The 26,043-nt window shown below is 37.3% G+C and overlaps 1 protein-coding gene across 1 annotated transcript in view; it reads left to right on the forward strand.

Annotated features, from left to right (window-relative positions):
• The window catches only part of KL (klotho), a 35,873-nt gene extending 20,138 nt beyond the window's left edge, over window positions 1–15,735 (forward strand). Inside the window, exons 2-5 of the mRNA XM_004680331.2 lie at window positions 7,335–7,845; window positions 8,546–8,814; window positions 13,756–14,857; window positions 15,398–15,735. Of these exons, the coding sequence (XP_004680388.2) occupies window positions 7,335–7,845; window positions 8,546–8,814; window positions 13,756–14,857; window positions 15,398–15,735 (2,220 nt within the window). The remainder of the gene's footprint in view (window positions 1–7,334; window positions 7,846–8,545; window positions 8,815–13,755; window positions 14,858–15,397) is intronic.
• The last annotated feature ends 10,308 nt before the right edge of the window (window positions 15,736–26,043 follow it).

A 26,043-nucleotide genomic window follows, 5' to 3' on the forward strand; every position in this document is an offset into this window, starting at 1 on the left:
GTAGGTCAAAAACATTTTGGTGGAGAAAATTTAGTTAATGAGACCATTTGGTCAAAACCAAATTGGAGTTACTAGATTTTCCAGTGTTAATAGTTTGGTGTTTCCAGGAGTCTTTTAGGCATTTTAAATTATTCTTTTTAGAAGTTATGAGGTTAAAGTAAGAAACTATTCTATGCTTGTGAAATTGGAACAACTGAGACATGTAACAATAGATCAGTAAGTCAATAAGTAATTGTTGAATGGTGAGGAATTTAATTGGAACAAACTGTGTTATCCATTCTTGCACAGAAATTGTAAGCATAACAAGCAGAGCAGTATCATCACCTTAGAAAGATAACACAGTAAATAATTTGAAGTAGAAAAGTCCCCGAAGTTGAAAATTCAAGTTACATTTATAATGTTTATTTTTTCTTATTAGAAAAATAATGCTTGTTCACTCCATAAGAGAAAACCAGAGAAGTAGAACATTAAAAACACCCAGACCTCTACTCACTAGGGACAAACAACTTTTCTTTTTGACACAAATTCTTTGAATTCCTGTCCTGTGTATATTTATTTTATATATGTACATATGAGCCCATATATACAAATAAATTTGGTAATAATATACATGCTTTATTTATAGCTAACTATAGTTATTAAAGTGGTTGATGATCATTTATAACTAATAGATGGTTTGCTCCATATAGCCTTCCTGGGTTATTTCAATGAATCTTATTGTTGCTGCTTTAGATCGTTTCAGTTAATCTAAACATGCAGTAGCTAGTCATTAAGTATTTAATGAAATGAATGAATAGATGAACAATAAAAAAATCTTATCATGTTTGATGTGTAGGTTGTTTTCATTCATCTCTTATTGGTAATGTGCTGCCTTGGTGAAGTGTTGCCAGTTTTTGAAGAACTATGAAGTGAAAGAATATCTACTCCAACTAAGGATGTGGTGGGAGGAGAATGCCTAATTGCATTTAGGAAGTCAAAGCGAGGGCAGAAGAGAATTAGGGTGAGTTTGGAAGGAGGGAGAATTTTTCAGTATCTGGGGAAATAGTACTAAAAATAATCAGGGCTAATTAGGGACAACTTCTAGAACTAGAAAAGTCTAAAACAAAAGACTTGCAAGGATAGAGATAATAGAGGAAAAGTAGAATAGTATTTCAGGATTGGCAGGTTGTCTTCTAGGTTAAGTACAGCTGTGGGTAAAGGGTCTTGAGAAATTGACCTGGTATAGAGAAAGAGCTGGGTTGGGAATTGATGAGATATGCTTGAATAAATGGTATTATTGGTTCTTCTTGTTAATTTAGATGCTGTAAGGTTTAGCGCTCGAGCTAGAAATTCTGCCTATTTGATTTGCTAAGAAGCCCATGTAAAAGCTCAGTCTCTGCCTGTTTCCATGTATTTGTCTGACTGGACTAAATGAAGTTTATGTCAGGCCCTGGGCACAGTTTGGGGCCTGGAGAACAGAGGCAGATTCCAGGCCAAATTTAAGGAACTGCACACAGAGACTATTGGTTATTTTTGTGGGTAAAATTTAGAGGTGGCTGTTTTGGAGCAATTATTTAGACATTTATCAGATGCTGGTTTTATGTGAGTCTATATGAAAATCCTGTCTTAGGAAAACGTAGTTTATAATTAACAGACATGCTGATGGAAATAAGAGGAATAATTTGGTTTACAAACATGAACATTAAATTAGTCTGCATACTTACATAATGTTTCAAGGTAGCAGTGACTTTTTAGACAGTCCTTAGAGATGTAATCATGATACTATTCTTGAAACTTGGTGAAAATATGCCTCAAACAGCCAGATATTCAGCACTTTCTGAAAATTTTCTTGTCTTTTAACCTTGTGTAAAAGAGTGCACATTTATTTTAGAAGTGAGACATCTGGAGAGCTCTTCTTCGGTAAGGAGAAGACACAAATTAGCTATTTGAAGTATTTTTTGTTCAAGGACTGAGTTTCAGTTCTTTAATCATTTCAGTTCCTTAATCATTGGTCCCAGTAAATTTAATTCAGATTATTTGAAGGATTAAATAAATCCTTTAGTAATAATTACATTCCAATTTTAAAAAACAGTCTAAGGAATGATAGTGAAAAATGACCCACTCAGTATTACCTCTGGAATATATTTTAATGATGGTTAATAGTATTCACTTCTCCAACTTTAGACTCATCTACTTAGTTGTTGACCAGGCATCTTCACTGAAATATCAAACCTATCATCTAAACAGAATCTGAGTCCTTCTCTTCCCCAGTAGTCATTATGTAACATCTAGTTACATCGCTAGCTAGTTCTACTGATTCTGCTTTCAATCATAGCCTAAACCTGCCTGGTCTCCCTGTATTCTTTGGCCCAAACCAGCACCGTGTTTTGCCTGATTATTGCAATAGTTGCCTTTATACCCCTTTACTCTCCTAGAATCTATTCTCCATATGGCAGCTGGTCATCTTTCAAAAATCATTTATCAAATTATGTTGCTACCACTTGAATCATAAATGTATATGGGCAGTCACAATTCTCAGAATATGAAGACTGACTTAATTAATACTCAAAGGGATGTGAACATAAGGTGTTATTGATATCCCTGTTTTACAGATGAAGACAAGAGACACAAAGATTTAAATTATGTGTCAAGGTCACAACAACTAATAAGAATGCAAACTAGATCAATCTGACCAAGTCCATGTTCTTAAATGTTATTTTCATCCATCTAATGACCTTCTGTTGCATTTACAGTAACAGTAAATTACTGTAAATCCTCAGTAAGTTCTGCCAATGTGGGCCCATGTGGATCCAGCCTATCATGTGTCAGACTTCTTCAGACTCCAATCTTGAATCAAGTAGTGCAGTACTCCTAAGAAAAATCAATGAGCGTTAGGTAAGCAAGCAAGTTGCCACCTCAGCCTGATCCCCTCTGAATGCTCTGGAGAATGAGTCATCTCAGAGTTCTCATCCTCATGCTCTTCTCAGAGTTCTCTTAAATCCAACCTCGGTCATCGCTGACAGCTTCCCACTAGATTTGGAGGTGGGGTGGAGATTAAATACCTGTGTCTGGTCTTCTGTCCTCCGAGGTGCCCTCTTCACTTTCTTTATGGCTTTCCTGCCAACCTGCCACCTTCCTTCCTGGCCCACAGATCTTTCTTTATTCTTGCCCATTCTTCTGTGTCTGGATGATTTCTCCTCTCTAGGTCTTACTTAGCATCCTTCATTTGTTCTGCTATTAATAAATCTTTCCTCAAACAATACCTCCTCAAAGAACCCTTTGTATCTGAATTGTACTCCTCCATGTTAATGTGTGATCTTCTTGCATCTTACTCTGCTTTCATTCATTTTCTATCTCTCTTCCTTTCAAGATATGGAAAAATTAACAATCACTTGAATATGGCCCAGAAATAACATCAAGTGGGTCACCTTTTATAGCCATTCTTTAAAAAAATTGAAAGGGAATTATTATTAGAGGATTAATTTAATCTTACAAATAAGTATGTAAGCTTAATGAGAACAGAATCTTATTTTGAGTCACATTGATTTTAAGAACACAGAAAAACACCCATGACAGCATTTGTTCAATGAATGAATGAATGGATGGATGAGTGCATGGATGGATGAATAAGTTAGTATTGATCTTCTTAGTTAAAAGCTAAAAGGCTGCTTTTTTTTTAAGGTAACAAATTACTATTGTAGTTTCAGAAATGAATTTGTGTTTCAGAGAAAACCAATTTTCTCTTGCTACATCAATCCTAGATTATTATATTTCTGTCCATGAAATAGCATTGCCTGTGACTAAGGCATCAACACACTCTCTATCATCAATCTTCACTCACTCCTTATCTATCTATCTATCCTCTACCTAGTGGTGAGAATGGTTACATTTATTTTGAAGTATTTCATACTTTTGGAATCATTATAAATACGACTGTTTTCTTCACTTTCCTTTTGGACTTTTCACTGATATTGTATATCTGTAGTACATGATGTATGCAAAACAGAACCCAATAAAATATATATAAATATGTAGAAAGAGACTTAGTATGAGGCTTGACTCTTGTCACTTTGGAGGCTGAGAAGTTCCCTAATTTACAGTCTGTAAGCTGGAGGTTCAGGAAAGCTGATGGTGTAATTCCAGTCCAAACCTGAAGGCTGGAGAATTAGGAGTGTCAGGTCCAATGTAGGAAAAGGCAGATGCTCATCCTTCCATTGTCTTGTTCTTTCTAGGCCCCTGTGAATTACAGATGAGTTCAAATATTCAACTTTTCCAGTAACACTCTCACATGCGCACTCAGAAATAATGTATAGTTAAATTCACATTTATTAAAAATAGTGGAATTTCATTATCACAGGCCCTAGAGGAAGTATACAATATGCTTCAAGAGGCCACAGAGAGAGTTAGGGTGTAGGTGGACAAAATCCAGGACATATGCCTATATTGGGATTTGTAGGTGGTATGTTTGGCATTCCTGGTCTAGGGCTGGATCAGTCCATTCAAACCAAGACTTCTTTAGTAAGCCCACAGGAGTCTTATCTAAGGAATACATAAAGGGGAGGGACTGGTAGGCTGGGGAGACTATTGATCACCACGGCTACTGGAGAAGTTACATCTGGAACCTACATTTGCTTATGGCTCAGTGAACTACATTGAGAACAGGTGTTTGCACGGGGGGGGAGGGGCTCATGTCAGTTTAAGGTTCATTCAGACTCCTTGGTCAAGCGAAATGGATGCCAGGACAGCAATCCCATGGAAAAAGTCAGCTAAACATTTAACAAATGTTTAAAGGCTCTCTATAGGTATCCTTATCTCAGTCAGGCTGACACTTAGAATTAACCACCACACTTTCTAATGCCTCAAATTTATAATTCTCTAAAATAATCAACTACTTGATAGACACTTTATTTTGCATCACAGCATTTAATCCTCACCATGTCCCTGTAGAAAAATAAACACTATTCTCATTAGCACAGAGAGGAAAATGAAGCTCATGCTTATAATGCTTAGAGGATCCAACCCTAACTCTCTTCTATTCCAAACTCCAGGCTGAATCACTATATCCCATTGTTGCTATGGACTAAAATCCTTAATGGGTAGTGATTTCTTTGCTTCTAATATTTTCCTTACTTGTGATGTTCTTCCTTTTTGGACTCTTCATCCTTTGGAACAGAAGGAATAAACACTCATGGAGATCTTACTGTAGTCAAACATAGGTGTTTTACATAAATTAACTCATTTAGTCCTTGCAACAACACTGAGAGGTACAAGGGAGTTAGTTTGCCTACCCAGGTTAAGTTGTGTATTCAAAGGCACACAATTAAGAATGAGCAGGGAGGCTTCCCTGTGGCCTACAGGTTAAGTCTCAGAGTTTTCACAGCTGTGGCCTGAGTTCAATCCCCAGTCTGGGAGCTGACCCACATTTTGTGAAGTTGGTCTCTCTTGTCTTGATGCTGCTCCTGTAGGAGTATATTTGGTATTTTGGTAAATCTACCTGTTCTGCTCCCTACTCTGTCTCTGGTGAGTCCCCTCACATCCTGCACTTCTAGCCCATCACCAAGTTCTAATATGCATAAATAAATAAATCTTGACATCAAAGGTTTTGTGCTCACTTCAGTAACACCCAGACCATTCACCTCCTCCGAGCCTTGCTGCAGAACTCAAGGTTAGAAGACTGGTCTGAAATTACAGACCAGTCTATTGTGTGAGTCTTCAGCTACCAGCAAAATGAATACAGATTAGGAAGCGATTAGATTGCTTTCAGTTCTGACTGACCCCTTCCACACTCCCCAACCTTCATACTTCTTCTAAACCACAATTGGGGCAAATTAGGAAAGTCTCCTGGTCCAATGTCCCAACCAGCCAGACTTTACCTTTTTTTTCCTCTTTAACTGTTCAATCTGAGATGACTCTTTCTGTCTTTGGGGAAGGAAGGGTGGGGGGTGGTGGTGGTGAGAGACAGAAGAGGGTGGGGAATGCTGACGCAGCATAGCAGGAGACGGTCCAGCTTCTTGGATTGCACGGGCAAATGCCACTGTCCTTTCATCAGCATTTTATTCTCCATTTCCTTCTTAGAATGTAAATATCTGCTTCAGGTCGTCACAAAACACATTTAGTGAAATGATGTTTCTAAAGTAGATAAAATCTAAAATAGACATTTACTAAGAAATTAAAAATGAAAGACACGAACTATTATATTTTATTGAAATGTTTGGCTGAACGCCTAAGAGTGGTGATAAGGCCATTTTTGGATGCCTGTGCTGAAAAGAACCACAAAAATATTTAAGAAAAGTGGAGAGGATATTTGGTACCCGAGGGAAAAAGCCAGGGAGTGGAATGAAAATTGGCTTCATCATTTTGGATACTATGAGTCAAACAGAATTAGAATTTTTTGAAGAGGATGTGTTAGGGTGTAAAAGATTGATAAACTCTTGAATTTGTACCAAAATAGAGAGATTAAATCTAGGAATCCAAAGGTAAAGATAAGCTTAATCAAATAGGAGAGAAATACCATCATTGTCAGTATATCAAATAAAAGGAAATCAATGAAAGTAAGAGAACTCAGTAAGCTTTTATGGGAGTCTTGAGTTGGTATTATGGAAACAGTACACTGCCATAGGAAACTTTCAACTGAGTGTTAACTATGGACATCTGATCTCATCAAAGTTCTATTTAGGTGGTTCTTTTTTTTTCTTTTGGCTGTACCCTGCACCATGGGGCCTGTGGGAAGCCAGCAGTATCTAAGCATTCTGGAGGGTGGGTCAAGGTTAGATACTGCAGTTGGTCTTCTAATTTATTGTGCTGATTCTTAGGAAAAAAAAAAAAACAGATTGTAAGAACATGTGTTAGAATTTTAGCTATGAAAGATGAATACAACATATTAAATTGATTCCAATAATTTGAGTCAATTTGAAAACTCCCAGTCTCTTAGGATAAAAGAAATATATGATAATCCTATTTAGAAATTCCTGGAGTGATCACAGATGTAAGATCGGTTCTTTATACAAAGCCCATTAATTAAAAAGCACATAATCCAAAGTCAATTAAGTAGTAAGATGTTATAAGCAAATTTTTATTTCATTAATTTTTCAAAGCATGAATAATAATTACACATTCAACACAAGTAATTCACCTTTTTCCACTGGCTCCTGAAAAACAATGGAAATAATTCTAGTCATGGTAGCAGTTGGTGGGGGCTGATAGACCTCTGAAATAATTCACAGGTTCCAGGTCATTTTTACTTTGTGGGATTAGTTACCAGATTTGATGAGAAACAGATACAACTGGGGCTGGAGATTCAAATATATATTTGATTTCTCATTGTAATCGGCTCACTGTGGTTTTTCTCTTTATAGGCTCATGCCAAAATCTGGCATCTCTACAATACTTCCTTCCGTCCAACTCAAGGAGGCCAAGTGTCCATTGCCTTAAGCTCTCACTGGATCACTCCTCGGAGAATGACTGACCATAGCATCAAAGAATGTCAAAAATCTCTTGATTTTGTATTAGGATGGTTTGCCAAACCCATATTTATCGATGGTGATTATCCTGAGAGCATGAAGAGCAATCTTTCATCTCTTCTGCCTGCTTTCACTGAATCTGAGAAAAAGCTCATCAAAGGAACAGCTGACTTTTTTGCTCTTTCCTTTGGACCAACCTTGAGTTTTCAACTATTGGACCCTCATATGAAATTTCACCAGTTAGAATCTCCCAGTCTGAGGCAACTCCTTTCCTGGATTGATCTTGAATACAACCACCCTCAAATATTTATTGTAGAAAATGGTTGGTTTGTTTCAGGGACCACCAAGAGAGATGATGCCAAATATATGTATTACCTCAAAAAGTTCATAATGGAAACCTTAAAAGGTAGGATTATGGATAAAATTCTAATTTCCTGCCAAAATGCACTGGGAAAACAATCTTTAAGATGATCTGTAATAAACTATGAGAACTCATATTTTTTAATCATAATGGAGAAGTTAATTTTGGCATAGTAGGAATGCATTTGTGTAACACTTGGGGCCTTGAGGAATTTAAATCAATTTTCAAAACTCATTTTATAAATGAGAAACAAGAATATATTGTATGAAATTGCTTGACTTCCAGAGTTACTAGACTTTTAGATTACATGAATGATTAAATAAATCCCCAGATACCTATCCGTTCCTACATGTTTTTTTTTTAAATTGTATAACATACCTTTTAAAGAAATATCAGCATTTCCTGGAGAAAATGATAGGTAGTTCATGTTTTTAGAGACTTAATTCCTTCATTGCATTAGGGACAATGCTAGGTATTTAGGATAAAAAGTAGAAAAAAGTTTTCCTCCCAAGTCTGAGAGTCCCCATTAAAAATAAAGGACATGCGAATAAAAGCATTTTAGATAAGACTATCTGTGAAGATATTTATTTGTAGAATCACCAACTTAGAAGTGTGTGCTTTTCCCAAACAATAAGCATTATATTGAACTTATTTTGTTATGTTGAAAACCCTTCAAATGCCGTTGAAATAGGAGGTGAGTGTTGAGCAAAGGGTCACAGCGCTCTGTCTTCTTTTCCCTTTGCAGCCATCAAGTTGGATGGGGTGAACGTCATTGGGTACACGGCATGGTCCTTGATGGATGGCTTCGAGTGGCACAGAGGCTACAGCATCAGACGTGGGCTCTTCTATGTTGACTTTCTAAGCCAAGATAAGAAGTTGTTGCCGAAGTCTTCAGCCTTGTTCTACCAAAAGCTGATAGAGAAAAATGGCTTCCCTCCTTTACCTGAAAATCAACCCCTAAATGGGACATTTCCCTGTGACTTTGCTTGGGGAATTGTTGACAACTACATTCAAGTAAGTCAGCTGACAAATGCAATCAGCAGTCTCACCAAGCCCTATCACTAGTAAGTAGTGCTTCCTTATTAGGCTGGTTGTCATGACATTTTGTCAGTTCTCCAGGCCAAATGTGGCTCCTTAATGAGCACAGCAAGGCCAGAATTTTGAACACTGCTCCCTTTTCTCTAAAAATCACTTTCGCTTTATCTTGCTCTTGTTTCTAAGAGAGAACAAATTTAAAACATAAATTTTTAAGATCTGGCAAGGTAATAAAGTGAGAAAATACTCTGTTTCAATACAGTGGTTTTCATTCTTTTTTAAAACAGGTGAGTTCTTCCTTAAGCAAAATATATCAGAATATTCTACATACCTGAGATGTCAGTGGAGCTGCTGAGACTGAGATAGGAACATTAGGCAGTGAGTGCTCTCCTGAGGCATAACTGAATCCTCCAAACTTGCAGAAACCCCTGGAAAATGAAAATCAGTGAATCTAATGATTCACTGATCGAAATGCTATTTCTAATAATAGTCATCAAAATGACATGGAAGATCTTCAAAATGATCAATTACAATTTACTGAGGATGAATTATGGAGTTAGACGTCAAGTTTATGTTTAATTTTCCTAATTAAAAAAAAAAGATTTATTTATTAATGCATACAGAACTGGAGTACAGGCCAGAGGCTCAGGGGTAGTGAGAGACTTCACTAGAGACAGAGTGGGGAGCAGATCAGGCAGATCGATGAAGTACACTGCTGAGGGGAGCAGCGGGCGGGTCAGGAGAGGTCTGCCGCGCCATGTGGGTCACCTCAGGGGCCCGGGGTGGAACTCATGCTGCAGTGGCTTTAGCTTCTCAGTGCTGTGCTTTAACCTGCTGTGCCACCAGGAAAGACCCTAATTTTCCTAATTTTAAAGGATTTTTCTTAGAGTTTGACTGAACACAGTGATGAGCATTTATTGGATACCTAGTATGTATAAAACCTTGTGTTAATTGCTGGGATTGCTAGATCAAGGGGACAGATGCTGAGAAAAATATGACCCTGCCTTTCAAAGGAATCTACTGAGGGAAAATGATGGACACAAATAAAGTAACTAAGTGAACACAACATGGTGGGAAGTGTGCAGGTCAACCACAGGATTGCTGAACAATCTTGAGTGCAACTAGTGACCAAGGTCAGGGTCCACAGATAAGCAGTGGGATTTAGTATGTTGGGTGGTGCTTCTAACAAATTCTTTGACTTTACAGGGGAGGAAAATTTCCCTGTGCCCTTCTGAGTCCTTAGCTGATATTCTTAAGATGGAAAACATTAATAAAAAAAAAACACACACACAAACCAAAGATTAATCTGTATACTTCGTAATTACATGAAACATGCTCAGGAAAAAATGGGTAACACCCTCAGGTGATTTAGAATGAGGCTTAAGTATCATCTTAATAGGAAACAAGGAAGGTGACTATAGACCTCAAGAAGGGAGGGTAAATGATTTTTAGCAAAGATGAATGAATCTGAATAGATGGAAGGTGTGATAGTTTGTGACAAGCTTTGTGCTTGGTGGTGACTTCGAATCTTGCCTCCTGTGACAAAGGTCAGTCTCTCAGGGCTGATGAACCTTCCTGAGAGAGGGTTATTAACAAGTGAGTTCCTTTTTAGATGACCTGTCTTTAGGCAGAGAAGGAGAGTTTAGATAAATCTTTCCCTGTATTTGCAGTATTTTAAACTACCTGCAATTCAAAATAACCAGCACCAACACAGTGTGTTTTGGGGTTGATTGTCCTGAACAAGTCATATTCTGGGGTCTTCTGTTACCCTTTAGCTCTAAAGAAGTGTCTGGAAGAACACTTATATTTGAGGAAGTAGGTTGCTGTTCTTGTAAATAATACATTGAAAATAATAAATTGACATTCTTTATTATAAGAAAACTGATCAATACTATACTTAATAACTTTTTGCTGGTTTGTAATCTTGTCTTTTTCAGACCATCGGTTAGTTTTAGGGCAGCCTCAGACTTCAACCGCTTCCTTAACACTCAAAAAGTAGCAGAGGAACACTTGGCACCAAACAAAGTGAGCACAGGGGCCGGTCTTAGCCCCCTGCTTGGCTTGGGATTTCCCTCCTTCCCCTGTCTCTCCTTCTCCCTCAGCCACTGCTGTCTGAAATCTTCCCATCCTAATTTCTCTACTGTAAGTGAGATACACAGTGGGGTTCAATTAGTATCCACTGGGGCAGAAGCGGTGCTGATGGGGAAGAAGGAAAAGGAAAAAGGCCATGGAGAAGAAGGAAAATCTTCCGGGGTCCTTCCCTGGTCCCTGAGCATGATTGGGCACACAGTGATGGTCTCTGGTCCTTATTCTATTGTCGTGCCTGCTCCCTGCTGGCCCAGGGTCCCTCGTCATTGAGAGTCCGCACTCTGCCCTGATACTTGATAGTAGCTGAGCCTGGCAGGGAGCTGCCAGTTCAGTCCTTTTGAAGAGACATCTCCTTTGGCATCTCTGTGCACACAGTGTGACTCAGGGGTGAGCAGAGACATGGAAGAATCCTTTCTCTCCTGCTCTGGCTCCCCATCCAAGGATGGTGTTTGCCTTAGGAACTGGAAAGTAGTGAGAAAGGTATAAGAGTACATCCTAAACCTAGAGAGAGAAGAGAAACTGAAGTCAGATGCTACAAGTGAGGGGAGAGAGAATTCTACTTTCTACTCCTTAGAAGAAATTGGTTCAGAATTTGAACCAATGTTAACCAGTCACTCGTGGGCCCTGACGTTTTCTTTAAGGTCTCAGCATCCTTTTACCTCATCAGTTTTGGGGTGTTTACTCCACTGCCTCTATAGTTCCCATCTATGCAGAATCAGCCAAACACAAAATTCAGCCACTCCCAAACCCACGGCGAACTTCTCTGCAAGCTCTGCAGTAGGCAATGGCTGCAAGAGCTATTTTATTCCTTTTGCTATTCACCTTGAGCTCTGTATTCATTGGGCATTGCCCTTCCAAACAAATCTCTTATAAATCAAAAGAAATCAAGCCTTTTTTTAGGTCAGTATCGAGCAGTGTGTGTTTTAATATACAAGCTGTATCTTAGACTTTAAAGATATGTTAAAATGCTGACAAGTGATTTTTTGAAAGCATTTAACTTTGCCTTTCCCCTCCTGGCTAGTGTTTCAAACTCCTTGTGTTAATGAAGCATGCATGTCAACTCAAAAACTTGAAAAATGATACCCCATTAAGCATACCACCTGTCTGGCGTGTGATGTTAGGCCTATTCACATGGATTATCACTGAATTTGGACACTGGTTCCCAGGTAACCCATTTGCTCTCTCATAATGCAGATACTGAATACAGCCTAGAAACTGCCCACACTGAAGCCAGACAGCTTCTTCAGTGCTTGTCACTGGTAGTTTTTGTAACATACCAAATGCACACTTTATACCATTTCTTTACAACTTTATTACTTCATTTTTTATTGAAAAACCATCAACAATTAATGGAAGTTACATAGAAATTTGCCAAGCACTCATTTCTAAATAGCCTATATTTAAATATCCTATATTTAGAAAGAAATGTCTTTTCAAAAAAGTTATTCCATCCCTTATATTTATTTTCAGATGCACAATAAAGGCTGCTGTTTTGGAAGAATTATGGTAGAAAAGTTATGAATTTAGTCCTTCCAGCACCCCATAAAAGTAATCCAAAAAAATCTTTTGTGTTATGAACACATTCACTTCAAAAGAGCATGCAAACATTTTTTCTTACAAAACTGAGGAAACTTGATTTGTGGTGCATCACAGTGGAAAAATACCTCTGACCGCATTCCCACAGTTTTAAGGGAAATGCATGCGTGGGTGATCTATGAGGGACAAGTCTCCAGAAAAAGCAATTTCTCTCTGACATGCTGGCTTTTATTGCTTTCCTTTATAAGCACAGCATTGACCCCTCCAGAGAAACAGAAGTTCATTTGCAACAGGCCCGTAAAATGCAACAAAACCTCTGTTAGAAAGTCAAAACTGGACTTTTTTTTATTCCTGCTTTTAATAGGGGGGTCAAGCCCAGGAACCTGTTCTAGTGGGGTTATTTCTGAGAAGAAAACCAGAACTGCAGGCGCAGGAGCACTGGGGGAGTGTTTCAATTTCCATTCCCTCAAGGGTTTACACATGGAAGGAGGAGTTTGTGATTTTGATTTTACAGCCTGTCTATTCTTTCTCAATAATACCTATTTTATTTTGGAAGCTTATATCTCAGATGATTGAGAACCATTATTGTTATGATAACCCCAGAAAAATAATTAGGAAAAAATTTTAAGCATGTAAAAAAAAAAACCAATTATTGGTGAATTCTGAGAGTAGGTTTCTTATTTCCACATTCTCTAGCACTTTTTCCCATCAAATTGAAGTTTTTAGATTCCGTCACTGGCCCTAAAGCCAAAAAATAGGTAAGAATTATATGTGCTTATTACTTCCTCCTCTTCCTAGAGAAAACCTTAATCTGGAGTGTGCTTTTTAAGAAGCACAATTTAATTTTAAATATCACTGCATTTTTTTGGATGCTGTTTCACTCAGTTTTTAAGCTTTATCTTTTTTGTCTAACTCTTTTTAACTGGAAAGTTTTATACCACTGTGATTTCTTACATTTGAAGAAAGCTATGCCCATAGTTTGCATAATAGATGAAAGAGGTGTAATAAGTAATAAAGTTGGCTATCTGAAGTGACCAAAAGAATGCAGATTTTTTTTTTTTTTAACATTAGAGGGGCCGTCCAAAGATTAGAGAGAACTATGGGTAAAACATATGAGCATAAACAAAAATAGAATACTCTGTTTTTCAGAGATTTACTATTTGTGAAAAGAATCTTAAAATTTCAGTGAGAAAGCATTCTCTGATTGTTCATCTTGCTCCCTAGTTTTGTTGAATAAATTGCACTGAACAGCGTTTCTAGGACAGTCAGGTGAAGTTCTCGCTCTCCTCTTTCCAGATTGACACCACTCTGTCTCAGTTTACCGATCCGAACATTTACTTGTGGGATGTCCACCACAGCAAAAGGCTCATTAAAGTGGATGGGGTCGTGACCAAGAAGAGGAAGTCCTACTGCGTGGACTTCGCAGCTATACGGCCCCAGATCTCTTTACTCCAGGAAATGCACGTCACGCACTTTCACTTCTCCCTGGACTGGGCCCTGATCCTCCCGCGAGGCAACCAGTCGCACGTGAACCGCACTGTCCTGTACTACTACCGCTGTGTGGTCAGTGAGCTTGTGCGCGCCAACATCACCCCGGTGGTGGCTCTGTGGCGCCCCGCAGCGCTGCATCAAGGGCTGCCGCGGCCCCTGGCCAAGCACGGAGCCTGGGAGAACCCTCACACCGCGCTGGCTTTTGCGGAGTATGCCAGGCTGTGCTTTAACGACCTCGGCCACCACGTCAAGTTTTGGATCACGATGAGTGAGCCCTACACACGGAACATGACATACACAGCAGGGCACAATCTCCTGAAGGCGCATGCGTTGGCTTGGCGTGTGTATGATGAGGAGTTCAGACCTTTTCAGAAAGGTAAAATTTCCATTGCCTTGCAGGCTGATTGGATAGAACCGGCCTGCCCTTTCTCCCCAAAAGACAAAGAAGTGGCAGAGAGAGTTTTAGAATTTGACATCGGCTGGCTGGCTGAGCCCATTTTTGGCTCTGGAGATTATCCGCCAGTGATGAGGGAGTGGCTGAATCAAAGAAACAATTTCCTTCTACCTTATTTCACTGAAGATGATAAGAAGCTAATCCAGGGATCCTTTGACTTTTTGGCATTAAGCCATTACACCACCATCCTGGTAGACTGGGAGAAAGAAGATCCAGTAAAATACAACGACTATCTGGAAGTGCAAGAAATGACGGACATCACCTGGCTCAACTCTCCCAGTCAAGTGGCGGTAGTGCCCTGGGGGTTACGCAAAGTCCTGAACTGGCTCAAATTCAAGTATGGAGACCTCCCCATGTATATAATATCCAATGGCATTGATGATGACCTGCATGCAGCCCAAGACAAGCTGAGGGTGTATTATATGCAGAATTATGTAAACGAAGCTTTAAAAGGTAAGGAGCCCCTGGAAGCTCAATCTTTTGAAAGTTCGTATCACTAGAAAGCATGATACCCCATAGAACACCTCAAACATAAACACACACTGTCATCCTAACAGCTAAGTGCTGTTATTACTGTCTATTACTTGTCACACTGACAAAGTCCAGGACTTTTTGTTCTCAGAAATAAAGGAGTTTAGCTAAAAGTGGGAGAGGGGAAATTCTTAGTAGCTATTCTGGATCTATAAGCACGGACTCAGTCTTCCCTCTCCATATAGCTTCACAACAATTCGCTCTTCACATACATGAAGATTTAACACAAGTACATCATGATAGGTTTAATTATATGAGATTGTTATGGGTAGCTCGATTTTTGCCTTGATGTTTGCTTATTTATCTTTGCACAAAGAAAACAAATTTCTGATTAGTTTAAAACTAATTTCTGATTAGTTTGAAATTTTATTAAATGATATTGAATTTCTGATGCATCAAAGTTATGTAAAAGTTATTTGCAAAATGTTTCAACAACTCTTCTCTTGTCCTTTTATTTTATAGCCTACGTATTGGATGGCATCAATCTTTGTGGATACTTTGCTTATTCATTTAGTGATCGCACAGCTCCGAAGTTTGGCCTCTACCGTTATGCTGCAAATCAGTTTGAGCCCAAACCTTCCATGAAATACTACAGGAAAATGATAGACAACAATGGCTTTCCAGGCCCTGGAACTCTGGGAAGATTTTGTCCAGAAGAATTCACCCTGTGCACACAGTGCAGTTTTTTCCACACTAGGAAGTCTTTGTTGGTTTTTGTTGCTTTTCTAATTTTTGCTTTTATTACTTCTCTTTCCCTTATTTTTTACTACTCTAAGAAAGGTAGGAGAAGTTACAAATAATCTTGAATATTTTCTTATTCTTTATTTTGAATTAGTCATCTGCACACATTTGATGCTAGCCATTTGCACTTCTCAGTGTTATGAAAACTATAGATTTCATTATCTGATTTTTGATATTTGGAAATGAGCACAGGTGATTGTTAAGTACTGAAAAGTATGCTTAATGCCTGGATTTGTTCTTTTTGGTGGGCAGTTTAAAAAGTGACTACCATTTCTGCACATATTCTGTACCAAAAATAAGAGAAAGTAGAAACCACACTAATGCAACATTTTTACTGAAATCAAATGAGGTTAGGAATATTTTTATTTGTGCTTACTCCTAAAAACAAAGTTTAATTTGAAAGTAATAATTGTAAAAATTAGAATAAAAAATTAAGTCCCAAATAACCTTCTCTCAATAGCCATGATAATACCAAATGACCATGTTCTGTCAAACCAAATTTCTCATGAGAAAAAAAATGGCAGACTGTAGAAGAGATGTCAAAGACCCTATGCTGGATTTTTTTTTTTTATTGTATAAGCAATGTTTCTACCTAATGCTGCTAATACTAATTTTTTTTTTCTGGTTAATGATATATGTAGGTAAGCAAATGACAGAAGTTTTTATATATTTTTCAAGTTCAATCATGTTTGTTTATTTTCATTTAATTTTTGGACAATATATGATTGCTCCCCTTGGGTGTGGTCACTGTAGTTCTCCTAGGTCAAAGCATCCAGAGTCCATCACTAATTCCCTTGTTCTTTTCCCCACCCCCACCCTGTGGTCACTTCTCCCACACCTGTCCCCTCACCTCACCCCTCATGGGCAACTCGTATCTATGGTCAGATTTCAAGGTGTGTTTTGCCTGAAAGTTTGTTTTTCTCCTGTATTTCACATATAAGTGAAACCATCACATTTTTATCTTTCTCTTTCTGACTTATTTTCTTCTTGGACTTTTTGTAGCTTTTCTACTATATGTCTGTTCAGATTTCCTTTTACTTAGGTAGTTTGGCATCTGCTTAGCTTTCTGTAATTCTATGTTCATTTCCTTCATCAAGTTTGGGAACTTTTTTAAAAAAAAATTCCTTAAATAGTTTTTAAACTCTTTGCTCTCTCTCTCTCTTCTGGGATTCCTAGGATTTTTATATTTTATTTGCACATAGTGTCAGATAATTCTCTGTTTTTCTTTTTTTTCTTGATAGCTCTTTTATCTTCCCATCTTGGTTCTTTTCATGTCTGCGTCTTTAAAATTACTGGCTTGTTGCTGCATTTGGTCTATTCTACTTTCGTGACTTTTTTGAGAATTCTTTACCTTTTCCGTTGATGTTTTTAGCTTCCTTTTCCTTTTTGAGTTTTCTCATATCTCTCATCTGTGTTTTTTTTTTGTTGTTGTTATTGTTGTTTTTAGTTTCCCTGGCATTCTAATTCTTATTGTAATTCTTTGATTTTCTTGATGATGGCAGTTTTGAATTCTTTATTTGATAAAAAAAAAAAGCTCTTCCATGTCTGTATTGTCGGGCTCTAGAAATGGTTTTCTTTCTGTGGTGTATTGTTCTCCTGAGGACTTGCTTGGTCATTTGTATTTTTCTTTCTCCCCTGTGTTTGTTTTAGGGTTTGCTCTGCTGTGGATGGGACTTTTTTAAAATGTGGACCTTCTTCTACTGTTCTGGGTGTTACCAAGTGGTGGGTACAGTAGCTAAGGCCTTGCTCAGAGTACATCTGGTCAGGCAGTGCACTGGTGGTCCTGGTTGGGGTGCCTGGGGCCAGTGGGCAGGACCTCGAGACCCACCCCACCCTCCCAAGTCTGTTATAAGGCATGATAGTAATCTTGGTTAGCTAGGTGAGCAGCTATGGGTGTCTTATGGGAGATTGTGAGGCTACGGTCACTCCAACTTACTCCTTGACGTGGGTCTAAGACTTTACCAATCAGTGCAAGTGCCGGAGCAGGTGCGGATCTTATTGGAGGTCACAAGGCCCCTGAGGGTCCAGGCTGGTGCTGGAGGAGACCCACAGGAGGCTGTGAGGTCTCTGCAGGTCTGGATGAGAACTTGAAAGTCAAGAGGTCTATGCTGCTCTGGGTGCCAATGGGCACAATTTTATATTTTATGTGACTTTCAAGACCTTTAAATTCTTGTTGTCATTGCACTCTATTGAGTTCTGCACATGGGGACTTTCACTAAATGTGCACAGAAAGATGAATTTGAATTATGAGGTGCCAGGCTTTTCAGAAATCATAAACTGATTGTGAAATGCATTATTCTACTGTGATTCTAGAAGGGTGAAAGGAGGAAAAAGTGCTTATGATAAGCAATGTCATGATTAATTTGGTTATAAGCCCTTTCATTTTGGAACAGACCTTGGAATGAATGAGGTGACCTTTCTTAGTGGAAAAGAATGAAATAATAATTCATCCTACGAGAAAGACTCCACTTTCTGTTTGTCAGAATGCGCTATAATTTCTTTGACTTGATAGTTTAAAATAGTTCTTAATAGGTTCGAAAGCATTTGATTTAACACTGGAAGATTTGTTCTTGTGATTGCTTAGGTCAATTTTATATTTTTTGCTGCTACTTCTGTGGAACTAGCTTTAAAATAGTTTTGTTTTGAACTTTTACACTGAAATATGCTACTGATTTCAGAAAGGGCTAATTAGGTCTTATCCTTTTATGCCCCTTAAGTAAGTCTTGCCAATTTTCAAACAAGAAAGTCTATTATACCAGATTTTCAGATGATCCTGATGTTTGTTTTATAAATAAGCCAATATCATATCAGTCATAACTAATCTAAGTGATGCAAGATTATAGAGTATAATGAATTACTGTACTGTATTCTGTATCATATTTAAAGATGGTATGATTTTTTTCATGAAAGATAACTTTCGGTAGTATTGTAAAATTGGCCTTACTAAAACTGGAAACTAGTGAATGATAGTTTATTTTATGAATATATTTTTATGATTATAAGAGTAATATATGTTTGCTGTAAAAAATTAAAACATAGTAACTCTATGTAAAGAAGAGAAAGTACCTATAATCTGATAGCCCTAAGGTAGCCACTATTAACCTAGCCCATGTATTTTATTTAACACAGTGTCAGATCATATTGTAAATAGTTATGTATCTTTATCAACTTTCATTGTGCATATTTTCCTTGTCATTGATCTTCAAAAGCATGATTTTAAATAGTTGCGTAGTGATGCCACTATATGAATTTATCTCAATTTGCTTAATTATTCCTGTTTGTTAGCCTAGCTTCTTATAGTTAATTACTGTTAAATAATGAAGGTTACTGAAAAATTGATTTCTTGCTACAATATTCAATTTCCTTGGTGTAAAGAGAAATAATTCTGCCTCTTGATTAAGTATTATAATAAATCTGTCTACAATGTTGCCTTCTTTCATAACCGTGTGACTGGCTGCTAGATAAAATTTTAAAGTTTTCTTTTTTAGTCAACTAAACTACATAGAATATGATCTAAGTGGTGACAAAATGTGTCTGACAGCAAGAGTTGTGAACTGTGACACTGAAAGATGCTTGAGTGGTGAGGTTATGGCTGAACTGAGAGAAAAGTTCCCATGCTGGGAGACCAAAATAGAGGAAGAATTGAAACCATTATGCTGAAAAGAAATGACTTTCTCAAAGCTATTCACTAAGTTATAATCAGATCATCATGCAAATTTTGAGTCCCCAGAGACCTCAGGTGGCAGTTATTGGGTCACTCACCATCAAAATGAAAGGAGAGAGGGATCAGTACTGGGACTTGCAGCCATAGAGGCTATTGGGATGGAGCTAGAGAAGAGGCACGATCTGATTGAAAAGGGCCAAACCCACTCATCTCCTTACCGGCTTCTCAGAACACTGTGTTTCTTTTATTGATCATTGCTCTCATGAATTCTAGTCGAAAACCACTTCACATATTGTCCTTAAGTATGGATATCATTCTCCTGGAACTGCTATTATGCTGTGGTGCCAACTCCACAGTGGTGAGCTGTGGTTCCCTGAGGCCCTTGGCTATTTTCTGCCACACTTTATTCTCTATTCGCAGTTCCTTCCTTTGTACCTAGGTGGGCCCCTTGCCCAGTTCATTTTGCCTTGATTTGGAAGGTTGACTTTTTAGAATCATTAAGGACATTTTTCATTTTATTTTTGTCTTTCACAGACAGTAATTAGAATCTACTAATGTCTTGGAAGCTTTATTTATAGCAGTGCTGTCCAACTGAGATATAATACCAGTCACCTTTTAAAATTTTTCTAGTAGTCACATTTAACAAATTAAAAGGCACAGGAGAAATAAAATTGAACAATATGTTATTTCCTACAATATTTCTAAAATAGGATAGTTTCAATCATGCAATTAATATTTAAATGATTGAATTACTTTACAGTTTTCTTAATAAGTCTTAGAAATCTGGTATGAGTTTTTTTTTAAGACATTTATTTATGCATACAGAACTGGGGTACAGGCCAGAGGTGCAGGGGGTGGTGAGAGGATTCACTGCAGACAGAGTGGGGAGCAGAACAGGCAGATTGACCAAGTACACTGCTGAGGGGGCGGGTCAGGAGAGGTCTGCTGTGCCATGTGGTCACCTCCGGGGTTGGGGTTCGAACTCATGCTGAAGTAGCTTTAGCTTCATAGTGCTGTGCTTTAACACGCTGTGACACCAGGGAGGAACTTCTGGTATGAGTTTTGTTATCAGCACCTCTTGTGATCAGTTTGGCCAGCTACGCTCTTATTGCTCAATATTCAGTTGTGACTACTGGCTACTAAACTGAAGATCTAGAAAGAGAGAAGTAAAATAAACAGCATGATGAATATATCCAAGATATTTCACAAATTTGATATATCCAAAACATTTTACAAATATTTCACAAACTTTTAAAAACTATCTTTCAACCCCTATAATTCATATAATTAACATGTAAATTTATAATTAAATTAAACCATTGATTAAAACATATTTTGAAAACATTTACAGGAAAGGAAGAATTCTGCAAACTAGTTCTGAATATTACATAGTTCATGGATAATTAAACTGCTTTTCCTTTTACATGCACTACAATGCAATATTTTCTCGAATTCATATTGCCGTTTTCCAAATGAATAGTGAAGTATATTGTTCTATAGCATTCTTACTTAATATTTTATATTGAGTAATGTTGCTCGAAGTTTCTGTCTAGAAAGGAAAATGCTTATTTGGATGATGTAGACCAAACTTGACAGGAGACCCTTGGTTCCAGAGGGGAAAACAGAGACTTTTGTTTTGTTTTTAGTATTTAGCTCAGTGTCCCATAAAATATTGTTTAAAATGTTGATTAATTGAATAAATTAAGAATAAATGAATAAATAGAATTGCTTCACTGACATCACCTTTGTCCAGACACTGATTTAATAGGAAGTAGCCTTCATGAGTCTGCTATATACCATACAACTCAATCTTACATGTATTCAAAATGATAAGCTTACATGTAATAACCTTTGATAACCTGAGTTTTTAGTTTGTAAGGAAGTATTGTCTCCTGTTATCAACTGTAGACTAATCACAGTTGAGATAAATAAGAAGATTTAACTTTTTTCTTCTTTATTCATATTTGACCAGTCATTAATTTCTGTCTGCAAGAATTGTTATCAGGTTAAAATTTTAATTTTTTTTAATCCACAAATAAAAACAGGGAAGTCAGCTTCTAGAAGGACTCCCTTTTCATCATCTCCAAATAGATTCAATTCCCTAGAACATGTAACTTCTTCCCGGACCCAGTTTCCATTTTTATAACCACTTGCTCTAGTACATTCCCTGGAACATCTTGGTTGCATATATTTGTGGTAAATTCCTAATTTTGATATCAAGGAGAAACAAGCAAGAAAAACCACAGGAAATCTTAAGGAGAGGTTGAAAATATCATTAATGACTCTGATGACACTTAAAATATGGTGAAATTCTATTTCACAACATGATTGCTACATATCAGGCAAAGGCTCAGTGATGATTTACAATCCCTACCCCCCCCCACTTTTAAAACCCAATACTTAAGAGAATTGAAAAATTACCCAACATATTAATTGTGTCAAAGTCACAGGAAAAAAGAGTTTGCAAGACCCAGATTCAAAATGGTGCTGATCCTCAATTTCCACATCTTGTGAGCGCTGAGCATAGCATTCAATAAACAAAGCACATACAATAGACATGCTTTTTTCCTAGTCTCATTCCACTTACTTTTAATTTGCATGGGTTTTTTGTTGATCAGATATTTAGAGCTCAGAAACATAAAGTCAGGGGCTATTACAATCAATGTGATTTGTCTCAAAGCTCTTTAGTTATTTTTATTTCTGACTCTGACTATTAATCTTCAAAGAACATCTTTAGTAAAACTAAACAAAAAAAAATCAATCCCCTATTTTCTTAATAATACTACATATTTTTTCTTGAATTCAAATTTTGCAAACGTTGGCATCATAGAATACTGATTTGGCAGAAGCTGATGTTTCTATATCAGTATGTTTCACCATCTGCTCTTTTGAATCAATCTAATGACAGACAAAACATTGAAAATTGTGTATTTGTTATTTAGTTGGTAAATAATTGAATTTCCGTTAAGTAAATTTTAAGTAATTAAAAAGCTTTGGTCGAGCTTTTGATTTTGGTTATAATCATTCAATATGCTTATTTTATGGTAAAACTAATTAATTTTTAATTAGCTTGTATAGTTTATATAAGTTATTTGCAAATGAAACATTGTCCCTTAATAAATTGCTAGAATAGATGGATCTATTTTCTTCTTAAATCTCAATTGATTAGTATGTAAAACTTGGTTTTCTTTCAATGTTGAAGTAGTTATTGAATTATAACCTCAACATAAATGTTGCCTAAGGCATTTCAGCCTGTTTTGATCTCCAGCTGCATCAAAGCTTTAGCTAATTTAGTTGCAAGCTATTAGAAAACAATTTCTATAGCATTGCAAGGCCAGGCTATTGCCTTTAAGACACCACAGTCTTAGAACTATTTTTTTTCCTTTTTAAATTATGGATATTGGGAGTTTCTGATAAGTAGCTCAAAGGCCTCAAAATATAATGTTTCAACCAAGAGATAAGCCACAAAATAGTGAAAAAGAGGCATAAGTAGAAAAAGATCGACAGGTCATGTGAAAATATTCCATTAGTAAAAGACAATGGATGAAAAATGAACAAGATTTTATTCCAAATTGGTACCATCATAAAATGCTCTTATTTTGTCTGTGCCTGTCATGGACATAATAACTCACCAATACACAGTGAGAGCTCCATGTCCATCAGCTTGATAAGATTAGAGCTACAATAATCCAGCAGTTTGGGTACAGCTAGCAGTGGGCTATCTGGAGAGGAAAGGAGGTGAGGAAATGCAAAAGCCCATGAAGGTATTACAGTATCTGGGGCAACCCAAACATGATCTGGGGGTATTGAGATATGCTTTCAAAAAGCAGATGGGCAGGCCTCTCTTTCCTAGACTCCACTTTCTGATATGTCCCTGGAGAGATGGCTGCAGCACCCTGAGTTTGCCAAGGGGGCTCTGTCTTGTGCATGTTCTTTGAGAACCTAGGGTTTATGTGGAAGAGTGTAGAAAGGTCAGTCAGTGGATGCAAGCAGGCAAGGATGATCAAAGGCGGGGCTTGAGTCAGAAGCTCGATGGCAGTGTTCCATAGCTTAGAGGCAGAGTATTTTAGTTTGCATCAGGACTGTGTTGAAGGAGTGCCATTGTCATTGGAGGTGATGACGTTTGGAGAGTGTTAGTGAAGGGTACTGGAAAGGCTTTTACAAGCAAGCTGGAAAGGTTAAGGATGATTTCAGCACTCATGTCGGTAAGACCAATTGAGGAAGGAAAGCAAACTATACGAGTGGTCCAGAAAATTAGAACTGATTTCTAAGATGAAGAACAGGAACAGGTTATGGAATGGCTCAAGGATTATGCCTACTTCCCAGCATGAAAACAAAGGCTTGAGTTTTAGCAGAAATCTTGGCAAGAGTATTTACTCTCTCTTAAGCACATTCATTGAGAACCTAAGTTTTATATGTGTATAGGATCTCAGGGTTTATATAAGAATTGGCAGCTCTAAACCATATTGGAATCTTCTGACTTCTAGGTTTATTATCATATTTGCTTTCTAACCTGGAACAGGGTACCTAACCCACTGAGCCTTATTGTTCTTGGTTTTAAAGAGAAGAATTTAATCAAGGCAGTAGGTTTCAATCTTAGTTATTATTAGAATCAGCTGGAAGCTTTCAAAAATCCCCAGATCAATTAAGTCAGACTCCTTGGAGGTGGGGTCCAGACATTCATGGTTGCTAATGCTCTCAGGTGATGACAATGGGAAGCTAAAACTGCAAACTGGTGATCTAAGCCAGCACCTCTCCAAATTTAATATGCACATTAATCAAGGGGGGGGTCTCTTGGTGAAATGCCATGTCTGTAGGTCTGGGATTGAGCCTGAAATCTTGAATTTCTCACTTCCCAGGGGTTCCTAAGACATTGCTGATCATGGACAACATTTTGAGTAGCAAAATGGCTATTTGAAGGATGGATCTAGTTTGCTTTAATGGGGCTACCAATCTGTTCCTACAGGTACTATAGAAAGGATTAAAACAAAATAGAGTGAGGTCAAGGATGGTAAATAATAATTAAAAGTTGTTATAATCCAAATTTTAGGACATAATGTCTTAAAATATTTATGCAAATGATATGCCTTTTTCCCCTTTTCATGAAGTAATATTGCACTATATCACCTAAGTTTCAGTTGTTCACTATTGCCAATCAACATTGCATACACTATGTTAAGTTCACTGCTAAATGAACAAATTCTCACCCTAACTGCATAATAATTTTTTTGGAACAAAAATTGCTCAATCTAAATAACAGTACTTATAAAAATGAAAGATAATTTAATATGAAAAAGTCATGAAAAGAAAAGGACAAATTGTCTGCTTCTTAGTTGTGATTTTTAAAAGAGTAACTCTAAATCAAGAGTGTCAGGATACAAACATCCTATAAGTTCAACATCTTGTGGCAACATATGTTCAATACGACATGGTAAGAGCAGGTCTTTATTAGTTATAACTACATAAAATCAAGTGTTTATTTACTGATGACCTAGAGTAGATGTGAATTGTGAGGTGTAAAAGTTTTTAAAGAAACTTTTCCATTTTTAAGAATGTATATTTAAATACACATTTAGTGAAGGGTAAATGAATCTAGGCTTCAAGAGACATTGCTGGATCAGACAGCTTGAAGTCTGAAAGAGAAAATCATAGTCTGGAAAAAACTCATCTGAGTTTGTCTTTTCCAGTCAAAGGGGGTCATGAGACCTGGGTTTAATTATTTGCCACTTTTTTCAGTGCTGGTGCATCCATCTGCAAATTGCTTAATGATATCCATCTCCCAGGGTAGTTCTGAAGTGTAAGTGTGTTAAACTTAACACATTCTTACCCTAACTGCATAATAATTTTTTATACAATTACATAAAATCAAGTAGTTATGAAGTTTGAGTGTGGTAATGTCATGCAAGAAAGTAGTTAGTAAATGTCAAAGCATTATCCAGATGTGAGTTATTATTATTATGTGGTTTTCATACTGAATCCATTCCCAATGCCTCTAGAGAAGTGTTGTAATTTCTTCCTTAAATTAACCAGTGAAACCATCTGGACCTGATATCTAATTTGAAGAATTGTTGATTATTGATTTAATTTCTTTAATAGATACAGCCCATTTCAGATTTTTCTATTTCTTTTTGTGAGAGTTTTGGCAGAAGGTGTTCCCGTTCATTTAAATTATCAAATCTGTAATGTAGAAATCACAGTATTTCTTTACCATCTTTTTAATTTCCTTAGGAAATGTAGTAATGTCCCTACTCATATTTTTGATATTAGTTATTTGTGTCCTTTCTCTTTTTTTCCTTTTCTTTTCTTTTTTTCAAAGATTTATTTACTTATTCATATAGAACTGGGGTACAGGCCAGAGATGCGGAGGGTGAGAGGATTCACCAGAGACAGAGCCGGGAGCAGAACAGGCAGATCCACTAAGTACACTGCTGAGGGGAGCAATGGGCGGGTCAGGAGAGGTCTGCCATGCCGTGTGGATCTCCTCCAGGGCAGGCGGGAATCGAACTCATGCGGAAGTGGCTTAAGCTTCTTAGTGCTGTTCTTTAACCCTCTGCGCCACCAGGGAGGGCCCTCTCTCTTTTTTTCTTAGCCTGAAGAGAGAACTAATGATTTTATTGATCTTTCAAAGAATCAGCTTCTTTGATTTTTCTCTCTTCTTTGATTTTTCTCTCCTGATATCCTGTTTTTATTCTATTGATTTCTG

The sequence above is a fragment of the Condylura cristata genome, unplaced genomic scaffold (assembly GCF_000260355.1).
Source record: "Condylura cristata isolate star-nosed mole 26May11 unplaced genomic scaffold, ConCri1.0 scaffold00010, whole genome shotgun sequence".
In the NCBI taxonomy this organism is placed as follows: domain Eukaryota; kingdom Metazoa; phylum Chordata; class Mammalia; order Eulipotyphla; family Talpidae; genus Condylura; species Condylura cristata.